The following is an 11,040-nucleotide window of genomic DNA, read 5'->3' on the forward strand; positions in this document are numbered from 1 at the left end:
TGTCTGTGTGTGTAATTGCTGTATCATGATATGTGTTGAATGACAGTACAAACAGAGTAGCAATGTGTACCTTAATCATAGAACTTGCAAACATATCCTATTACCTATTCAGGCAATGTGTGTTTTATTCAGGTAATGGATGTGTGTTCAGACGCTTGTCACATGTGAACATACTGTCACCACTCACAACAACAAGTAATACAAAGAATATAATTAAATCCCAGGTATCCCAGGTCCTTAACCACCACACTACCATCCCCCAAATTAAGGAAATATTAATGCAATATGCAACACTCAGGTGACTCCTAAGTCTAAATGCAACTATAAAACAGACCTCTAAGCATTTTGTAGGCTACTTCGTTAAAGCGAGCACTCATCATGCAAAGTCACTGTTCTGCAGTGTTTAATGAGTAACTTTTATTTGACCTACAAATACATATCGCCTGCGGCGACAAAACACAACTTATAGCTTCTTAATGCCTCGGAGAGGGATGGGCACCACACCCCGGGCCATTCTAGTGTTGCAATTCACACCCTGAGGGCCCGTTTCACTGGCATAACATGTTGGCTAACTGGAGGTGACCCACACAATGTAAAGAAACATTTAGTAGGCTAGGTTACAGTTATATGAGAGATAGAGCTAGAACGAATAAAAAGTATGATATCTAAGTGTGGACGTACATGGTTTAGCTTCACCCCCCCAAAAAATGATGCAAGTCATGTTACACTATGTGACAAAAAACACAGAAAAAGTCGAAACGTGTGACGCTAAAATGTTAGACGTTTCTCTTTACATGGTTACAATTGTTGCAGCTCTTCTTAATACAGCTTAGGCTACTGTTGAGTAAAGGAAGTAGGCTAATGCATGTTCGATTTACATAGAAATAGACGGTTGAGTTACGTTGATAACGATTCTCCTCCCTACCCATAACTCCACGATAAATCTCGGACATGTAGATAAACACACCTAGGCTGCTGGCTAAATTGGAAGAGAACCATAAAGGACTCACCTAAAACTTTTCAGAGGAAGTTGAGACACTCACATTGCTCACGTAGTCGCACTGAACTATGCTACGTTTTCTCTGACGCAGAGCCTACCTACCAGTCACGAAATTGTAGGCCATGCTGTAGTTTTCAGCAAAAAATACTGACACCGTTAACAGCTTCAGCAAAGCAAACTATCCAACCACATTAAATATACCGTAGGTTACTTCTAATTATAACAGGTTTTTACAGAAATATGTGATTTACTGACTTTATCAGGCAGGATTTACTATGTGGAAAAAGTTGACTAGATGAGGAACTCACAGCCGCTAAGACAGAAGACTCCAGAGGATACTTCGCCCACAGCAGTTCCTCAAACAAGTAATGTTGCATCCGCACTCATTTCGAATATTTAATCTATTTGACGTTTTTCCCCACCTAAAGTTGTTAGAACGGCGGAGTCAGAGTCAATGCCTCGAGCAGAACGCCCTTACCAGCAAAGTTTTCTTATGAGGGGTAGCGTACGACTGAGTGCGCAAACAAATGAACATTTTGCTTACCTCGTCCGTCCTCTACCTACAGTTCCTGGCCGTTTTCGGAGAACAGTTTTCGGAGTTTACAATCCCTTTCCCCCAGCTGAAAATTATGTTCCGAATGGCTGGTAAATGTCAAATTCTGACTTCTTTGCTCCCTCCCTGCTCCGGTCCTCCGAGGCGGTGTTGAAACTCCACCCTTCCGAGTCAGAGCCCACTGAACTATGATGCGGCGCGGGGCGTAGGGAGGGGGAATGTAGGCAACTAGTTATAGATTTTATTTTCCACAAGTCAGTCAGTGTCAGTGTCTGTACATTTACGTAGAGATTAATTGATCAAATTCATCATCATTGAAGAAAAGTTATTTCTATAGCCTACAGGCATTTTATTTTGCACAAGGGACTAGTCTGTATAAGAGATTTTAGGCATACAAAGACTTTGTCTATATGCAGAAGTATCATTTTGAGGTAATAATAGTATTGGAATACAGAAACTGAGATATTCTGGTAAGATTTCAGCCTGGTAAGAGTGTGCACTGTGCATGGACAGTTACGTTTATTTCTTGTGACAGTAGGCTGTGCTCTCAAAAGCTGCCATCTTTTGGCATTAGACTGGAATGACATCTTCGACTACCTGAATAAAATGGTGGTGATATGAATGTCCTGTTTTATGAGGAAATGTCTTTAAGTTGAGAACTATCATCGACCCTTTCCGATACACTCACGAAACGTTTCTCATAACTAGGACTAATTTGGCAACACGCCCGTGTTATCATTAAGACAACACGCAAAGGCAATTCAAGGCACTCTAGTCTACTTCAAGATGGATACAATTCTAATCTTGTGAGGTCTACATATTAAACCTTCTATGTTATATTTTCTGAGCAGAGGTTTCTTACTTTGTTTTAATGTTGCGTGCGCTTTCATTTAGTAGGCCATGAAAGCGCAGATTATCAAGCGCGTGTAGTCATTGCTCCACCTACTGGTGGTTTTGCAGTCATGGCTACCAATGAACACACACACACACACACACAAGCTCAATGACAATATTTAAATGGACAGAAATTTATTTTTCAATTTCATCTGTTCATTGTACATTCCTACATACAATGGTGTACATGTTTAATTTTCTAAAAAAGTTATACTTGATCTGACAATTCATTTATTTTATTATCTACAAAATATAAATAATTTTACAGTTAGTCCTGTACATCACTCAAAAATGAACTGATCTGAGATAAACATCTTGTAAACATTTGCCATTTTAAGTTGAAGCCTCTGAGGCGACTACCTGGTAACCAAAAAAAATAAAATAAATCTTTTTATCATTATGCAGAATATAACTCTTTGAAGCTGTGAACATACTTTTGAATAAGGCTTCATGAAACTTGAACATTCTGCATCATTGTCCACACGTGTCCTCTAGGTTAAACCCAAAATGTACATTTATGCATAAGATATTTCATTGAGGAAATGCAATAACTGTCAATAATAGGACCAGCGAGTCCACAGCATTGTCTACACAGGGTTTCCCCATGGTATGGAACCTTTCACAAACTCAACACTAACATACAGCTAACCTGCCTTCATTTATGCAGTTACACACACACACATAGTTTCCCCTTCTGCTAGCCCTTGTAAAATAAGGCCCTAAGTATTGATTTATTTCACAGACAAATAGCTTGGTTACTTCTACTGCTACTTCCCAACTAACACCAAAAGGCAACTCGTGTGTGTGTGTGTGTGTGTGTAAAAACTGCAGCAACATTTTGAAAAGAACTGTGAAGTGTTCTGTGAAGTCTCTCAAAACTAACTGCAGGTGCGAACATGAACAAACACTGAGGGTGTCTGTCTGCATGCACGCCTGCATGCTTGTGTTAGTGTGTTCCACTTCCTCTTAGTTTGGCACAACAAAAGGAAAGTTGAACACTAGACACACAGTTAAGGATTTCTTTCCCTCTCTCAATGACATGTTACTTTTGCAAAGTTGTAAAAAGTAAATCTTCGAATCATATAATCATATACAGACCATGACTACTACACAGCATCAGTGGGAGGCAAGTTTATTTACTCCCTATGCAATCCAACAAAACTATTGTATTTCATAATATACAATTTTTCCATTCTTTCATTACTTTTTCATTATAAAATGTCTTATATTGGTTCAATGCCAGCAAAATTGCTGGAATTCTTTTTTTAGTTAATATAGTTAAATAATTAATACAGTTCCAGATTAAGGAAAAAAGATGTTCATCCTCTCCTTCGGAGGAATATTCAAATGCATTAAATATTAACTCATTCAAATAATGTGTCAACTGCTTACACATACTAACTGCACCATTCCTTAATTGGACCACGTACGCAGACCAACATTCTCAAACTTGAATTTCTGTTAAGTGCCATTGACTGAACAGTCTGCATAGGTCTCTTATTCCGCTGGTCACAGTGGTTGCAACAGACAACAACACGCACAGTCACTCTAACTACCCATTCCTTTGCTAAACGAGGTATTTGGGAAAACCATCAACTATGCAGGTGTGTTAAGGTTGTCCGGCCACTAAGTGGTTCCAACATGTGGAGGAGGAGGAGGAGGAAGCAGCAGCATTTCATACCTGTGAAATAAACATAAATGGACAAGACCGGCATCCCTTTTTGTCCCTTCCCGCTCCCTGTAAAAACCCTCAGTCCTTAATTCAGGAGGCTCTACTTCCTGTTTGGGCCTAAGGAGGGAAATCCCTGCCCCTAAAGTCATGCCCACGGTAAGATAGTGAGCGTAATGCAAGCATGGACGCCGGGAGAACTATGCAGCTCTGGGTTTGTGAAAACATTGCTATGCCTACTAGAGTCAGGTTAGACACACACCTACATGTAATGGGTGGTGGGGACTGCAAGTTCCCCCATGTCCATAATATACTCAGACCAGTCCTATGAGTGTTATTTTTTTAAAAACAGACATAAACAGAAAACAAATAAAACAAACAAACAAACAAAAACAAAAATCAAATATAATAGACAAAAACATAAAGCATAGTAATGATGATGGCAAAATAAATTTTGAGTGATCAAGCTGGGATGAAAAAATAAGTCATGTGGTACACAGTAGTTATTGATACGGCGAGGATTTGGTCAGAAACAGTTGCTTTCCGTCCTTTTATGTTTCCCTCTTCCATAACCATTGCCATTTTGATACCTCTTAGAGGTCAAATCAGTGATCCCCGTTGCTAATGGTGACGAGGCCAGGGCCAGCATTGGAGGCAGGGATCCGGGGCACCTTTTTCGCCGGGCTGGGGATATGCTGAAAAGAAAAAAGAGAGAGGAAGGATTAAAAAGGATGAAATTATTAAAATTATTCTTCCCCTGGTGTGTACAAACACAGCTAGTTCACCTCAAAAAGAGGGACATATATTTACAATATCTATCTTATATGAAAATACACAGATAACTTGCTGTTTATCAAATTCTAACAGGAAGCAGATTACAACTTATATCTACAAATTAGTTTACACTAATTACACACAATGCTGGCACAAATTTTTATCAGTCTCTCTGGTCTGTGCTGGTGCTGCAGTACTGTGGTCAACAAGCTCTACCAACTGGGATGCAGTCTAGAGAGGCTACCTCTGTTTTTGTTGTGGAGTTGACCAGGCCTGCTTCCAGAGGCGTGTCGTCGCTCTGTGAGCGTCTGGAGTACTGCCTGCGGTGCTTCTCGTCCACGTGTGTCAAGTACCAGGTGCCAGGAAACAGCTCATCCACCGAACCCTGGGGTGTGTAGCTTGCTGAGGTGAGTAAGGAGAAAAGACGACGGTCAAAATCAGACAACAGTCTGTGAAATTGCAACAGTAATGGTACAGTTTCATGCACACACTTTCTTTCATGTGAACAACGTATGACTAAACTATGTATTATAGAAATTGATTTCAGCCAAATCTGCTTGCTAAATAAACAATCGGAGATAAGCACCTAAGTGGTGAGTCTCCTCCCTCAGTTTCATGTTCTCAGCAAAGACAGCGGGAGACACTTTTTTCCTGGAGTCCAGCCTGGCCTGGAGATCACTCAAGCTGGCCACCAGCTTATCCAGTGCTGACCCTGGGGTTAAGAAATGGAGAGCAAGAGTTAAGCTTGGCATGGTTGCACACTCAGGCAGAACAGCAGGGAAACTCAGAAGTAACAAAGTAAAGGATTAAATGCCAATCTTACTTTTGCTATAAGAAATGTATTGGAAATGTGCAGAAAGTCACATGTGAAATGTTTCAAAGTTTATTTACAGATAATCAACTAAATCTGTTGGTGTTGGTGTTTGTGTTTTTTGTGTGTGTGTGTGTGTGTGTGTGCGTGTGTGCATACCAGGTGTGGCGTCCTGTGTGACTCGAATGGAGTAGAGCGTGGCAGCGAACCCAGAGCCATACGAGAAAACCCCAATCCTTTGGCCAGCCAGCTGCTGAGGCGTCCTCCTGATGAGACGAGAGGAAAGGAACGATAAAGAACCGAAATCTTTGCAAATACCATGCCACTCAAGAACAAAGAAAGTGCAAGTGAACCATCATGACATTATTAGGATTCAGTCGATACTGTGCTGACACAAAAATGGACACTTCACTGGTTTCTAGTTCCTATACTCTGCCCAATAGCAAAGTTCAATCTGATACAGCCGCAGGTGCAGCAAGACTTACTGAGCAATGACAGAGGCTAGGCAGCCGTACACAGATGGGGTGTACATGTTGCCATTCTGGTTGGACACCAGCAAAGAGTCCTTAGTCTTCTGCTCGAACATCTCCCCACTCGCTTTCAGGAAAGCTTTCTCCACATCCCGGTCAAAGTAAGTGTCCTCTGGTTTCACATCCCTTTAAGACAAACACACCAACATAAGATGCTGTGCTATTAACGTCTGGGATTAAGTCTTGTTGTGTGTAAAATGTTGCATGCTCATTTATTTAGTTCATTTAGGCATTTACAACCTACATATACGTAAAGTAAATCAATTAGCACCCAACTGGGAGCCCTTTGCATTGATAAGCACAAAACAGGATTAGCGGTCAGACTCAGATGCACTGACCTAAAAGCCTCCAGGCCACTGTATAAGCCACTTTCAGTGTTGGGATTAGGGTGGGACAGGAAGTCGTCGAGGAGGAGACGTGCCAATGACTTCTGCACCAGCTTACAGTAGGGGGAGTGGAAGACCATGTAGTCAAAGTCCGCCAGGCTGAAACGCTTGTCGACACCCTCTAAAAATAAAAACATTTACAAAATATTTAATAAATAAACAACAACCACAAAAAAAGTTCACATAGTTTATTAGTTGGTTTGTCAGTCGCTATACACGAGCCTTGTATCTTGTTGGGTGTGGGCTTTGAGGAAGCTTTCACTTTCACAAGGTGAAGTGAATCTTTGTGGCCATATTCTAATACCGTGGGGATATACATCCCATACTAAGCCCTCTTCAACTGCTTACAGATCAATAATGCCCAAGAGTCTATAATCCATGACACAGTGACCCACCTCTCTGCCACTGGGCGTGGATCTTGTTGCGGTACACACTGTAGCAGCGGTCCAGCGCACTCAGGTAACACTGAATGGAGAGCTTGCCGTCCACCACCGGGTATTCGGACACCATATCTGGCTTGTAGAAGTCATAGGCGTGCTGCATATGTGTCCCCCGCAGACCTGCATGGGTACAGGCATCGTCAAAACAATGTGTAGACACATCAGCTGTGCTTTGGGCATACACAGTGCCCTTATCAGTCAAAACGCGACTCTGGAATGCTCCCAGGAATCATAAACACGGAGCAGAAAGTAGCCGACATCTGTGAGTCAGCCTTCTTGAGATTTATTTTTGGCTGTTATATAGCTTATATTTTGCAGTGAAAAAACACCAAGCATGCATTTTTTTGCTGAATTAGTATCAATCCCATCTCATGCACAATAAGGTGCACAGCAGAATTATTTCTGCTATACATTCCACCTATTACCTTCAGTGTGGTGTTGGCCAATACAGTACAGATAGTTCAGTGACATTTGTATTGATGTTACCAAAATGTCTGCAATTTTTAAGACACATCAGTGGCTGAAAGTATTTATTTGAAGAGAGTCTAAACATAAGCATGTGTATTTAGTCTTATCCTTTACCTCTGTCAAATGCCAGTGGGGCATTGGGGCCCACAAGCATGGCGACTGCTCCGGCACCACCTGTAGGTCTGGCACCGCCCGTGGCATAAACGGCAATGTCTCCTGCCACGACCAGAGCATAGCGGCCTACGTTGCCAAGAGAAAGAAAGCTGCTCTGTCATACATTCGCGGATTACATCATATGCAAAATAACCACTGAGGTTGTTAACAACACTTCTTCAATAAAGGTAAACATTGACGGTCTTTATGCAAATTTGAGACTTTATGTGGTTTCACAAATTTACAATACAAACAGGTCCAATATCATCCGTCAAAAACCAGATGGGGCAACAAAAGAGGCTCTTACCGTCCCAAGAACTGGACTCCACCCAGTTGACAGCGTTGAACAGGGCTGCCGTACCCCCATAGCATGCGTTTGTGGTGTCGATGCCCTCCACGTCTGTGTTTCCAGACTCCTCGAACAGCTGCATAAGGACCGACTTCACTGACTTGGACTTGTCGATGATGGTCTCCGTGCCCACCTCGAGGCGGCCTATGCAGTCGTAGGACAGGCAGTTTCTCTCCATCAGCCTCTGGACCACCGTCATGCAGAGGGAGTTGATATCCTCGCGGTCAGAGCAGAAGCCCATCCGCGCCTGGCCAAGGCCGATGGTGTACTTTCCCGCGGAGACTCCGTCAAACTGCTCCAGCTCTGACTGCTCCACATATTGCGAGGGCATGTACACCTCCAGGGCGATGACACCCACATCTTTAGGCCAGGTGGCCTCACCACTTGCAGGGACTGATCCAGGCATCCTGTTAGACCTTTCAGGACAATAGGTTATTTCAAAACTGAGAAAATGGGTGCTTTAACTGTCTGGAACTGTATATCATGGCAAAAAGAAAGACAAAGTAGAAAAGAAAATGCAGTCAAGTAAAACCAAAGAGTGACAGATGATCCTTGACGCACAATGAACAGACAGACGCGTCTGAAGGATCTCACAGGACTACTGTGCGTATGCGCCATGAAATCCGTTTCATGAGCACTCAGTCTACCGCACATGCCCATTCCTCAACATACGAGTGCGCTGCTACCCCATAATAGGATCTATGTGGTAAATAGGGTAAAGGGCGTACAGATGGTGACTGTTGCTCTATAACCTTATTCAGCAAACAGCGACAAATGTTGGCAAATAAGTCAAATGTTAGCAAATAAGTCTACAGTGGAAATCTCACGTCTTTGCACAACTAAAAAATATATATTATGGTTGGTAGATTAACGTTAACGATTTTGACCGACAGAATGTGACCTTATTGACCACAAACACCTGACGCCGTTAGCCAGCTAAGCGGGCCAACGTTACCGCACACTAGCAAGGGAAAGGAATGTGACATTAGCTTTATCCAACTCAACCAGCTAACTGGGTATCCAAACTATCTAACTAGCTGAAGCACAACATACCTTAGCTTCTCATCAACAAAGCTAATATTACAGTCGAATTACTCAAGTCATCCCTAATGGTTCCTCCCGCTGGCATTAACGATAACGTGCGAGCAAATAATGGGTTGAGACTTGAACTTGAGTTTACAACGTTAGCTAACAACAACAACAACAACAACACTCTGCGAATATTTCTCGTTGTATAGCTATTCAGTGAGCTATCCAAGTTATTTTGAAATTTCCCAGATTTACTGACGTTAACGTTTACATGAACCAAGTTGGGACCAAACGTTTATAACGTTAACGTTAGAGAAGAATCAAGACAAGCAAACATTTAGCAGCTACATCTATAAAAACAGATAGGTCCCATCAGCTGTAGCTGCTACTATAGCATAACGGGCTTTTCTTGAACCACCGCTGATAAGTGAAGTTTGATCAACAACGTGTGCTACAGAAAAATCTAGTCACATTAGCTACCGTTAGCTGGCTAAACCAGGTATCCCCTCTTTGCTAGCTTGCTAAATAGCCGGGTTAATCTGTGAATACCGCTGAAACATAGAATTAGCTGCTACTTGTCTCAAGTATTTGTGCTACGATTTGGAAAGAATCCAGGTACCTCTCCTTACCTTGCGATCATATAGCGTTCTAGGTAACTGTCAGTCAGAGGGAAAGTCCTTTTCTACGAGATCATAAGGTCAATTTCGGATGACGCCCATGGAGCCGGACAAATTAGCAGACGTACCTCTTCCGTTCAAATTCCTCATAGGAAGTACCGATTGTTTTGCTCTGTAGTTTTGATAAATTTACGGTGCAGTTTTTAGTGGCTTCGCCAACTCATTAAGACACTTTGCATTGCTATTTGAAAGCACGTAATGCAACACGATGTTGCCGTGTTAATGCGCACGGTTATCATTTAGCATACATCTTTTTTACATTAACGTTGGCTCTCTACCCAGATAGAAGCTTCAATCAATCAGTTCTACACGTTTTTGAAGCAGTCATCAAATAGCAGCAAAAGGTTGCCATAGTTTATTTTACCAAATGAATTATGTCCCAAACATTGTCCCATTTGACAATGACTTAGTCATGATTCCCTAATGATTTGCTTGAAAAGTTAGGATAAGTTAATTATGGCATAAATTGTAGCCTACACATATGCAGAGAAGCTTTACAATGTTGCAAATGGACTGCATCGTAATTATAATGAAATATGCATCACTCACCTTGATAAAATGATTACTTCAAAGAAATCCTATGTAGCTTATCGATTAATGAATGCTTGGCATCTATAATAATCAGAAGAACGGTGAGCATCTATTTATATATTTCATGAGCGCTGTACCTGTGCGCCGGGCTCTGTTTGACCAAACGCACCATTCACGACCAATCGCATCGGAGAAAAGTTCTGAAGTTTACATTTTGCCCGCCCTCTGAATATTTTCGCCAATCATCACCAAGCAAAGGCATGACCAGCTAACGCGATACTCTCTGTGGTTCAATGGTGTGAGTGAATGACGGTATATGGTGAGAGAAGAGAAACCAATCAGGAAAGACGTCTGACTCCTGGCCATGTAGTGAGAGCTGTGGGAGCCACTTGAGCTCGAGGAAGCCCAGGTCTGTCTCCTTGACAACCAGTGGCAGGACTTTCGAGTTTATCATTCAGAATCATCACAACAACTTCAGCCTATGGACAGTATTTGATGTTAAAAGAAATGTAGGCTACCATTCGTGAGATATGAGCTAGATAGGCTAAGTGTTGAGTTATGATGGTAATGCATGTGTGTGTTGGCTGTTCTAATCTTAAAATAATGTAATTAGGCTTTACATCCTAGGCTATGGAAATGCTTTGCGCTTGTAGGCCGAGGGCGCTTTAGTAGCTCTGTTGAGAGGAAAATATTTAAAGGCAGACCTGGGAAGGCAGACCAGGGAAGCCAGACACAGCAACAAACTTTGTAGCCTACAACAACAGTGTTCTCAAACG

At 42.0% G+C, this 11,040-nt stretch overlaps 2 protein-coding genes across 5 annotated transcripts in view; both read right to left on the reverse strand.

The window, feature by feature from the left end:
- The window catches only part of LOC125304405 (talin-1-like), a 70,262-nt gene extending 68,518 nt beyond the window's left edge, over nt 1–1,744 (reverse strand). For all 3 annotated transcript variants that reach the window (XM_048258645.1, XM_048258646.1, XM_048258644.1), the window contains exon 1: nt 1,545–1,744. The gene's annotated coding sequence lies outside the window, so the exon portion shown is untranslated. The remainder of the gene's footprint in view (nt 1–1,544) is intronic.
- An 821-nt stretch (nt 1,745–2,565) lies between these two features.
- Nucleotides 2,566–10,585, reverse strand: hmgcs1 (3-hydroxy-3-methylglutaryl-CoA synthase 1 (soluble)). 2 transcript variants are annotated; one of them, XM_048259577.1, is made up of 10 exons: nt 10,283–10,585; nt 7,986–8,443; nt 7,640–7,765; nt 7,013–7,177; nt 6,570–6,738; nt 6,187–6,357; nt 5,861–5,967; nt 5,477–5,602; nt 5,135–5,292; nt 2,566–4,811 (listed from the first exon to the last, which is right to left on the reverse strand). In XM_048259577.1, exons 2-10 carry the CDS (start codon nt 8,431–8,433, stop codon nt 4,722–4,724), a joined length of 1,560 nt encoding a protein of 519 aa, XP_048115534.1. In that variant the 5' UTR covers nt 8,434–8,443; nt 10,283–10,585; the 3' UTR covers nt 2,566–4,721. The 2 variants fall into 2 exon arrangements, with proteins under 2 accessions (XP_048115534.1, XP_048115533.1); XM_048259576.1 differs by lacking the exon at nt 10,283–10,585 and adding an exon at nt 9,686–9,930.
- Between the last annotated feature and the right edge of the window lie 455 nt (nt 10,586–11,040).

Source organism: Alosa alosa, chromosome 12, assembly GCF_017589495.1.
Source record: "Alosa alosa isolate M-15738 ecotype Scorff River chromosome 12, AALO_Geno_1.1, whole genome shotgun sequence".
NCBI classification, from domain to species: Eukaryota; Metazoa; Chordata; class Actinopteri; order Clupeiformes; family Clupeidae; genus Alosa; species Alosa alosa.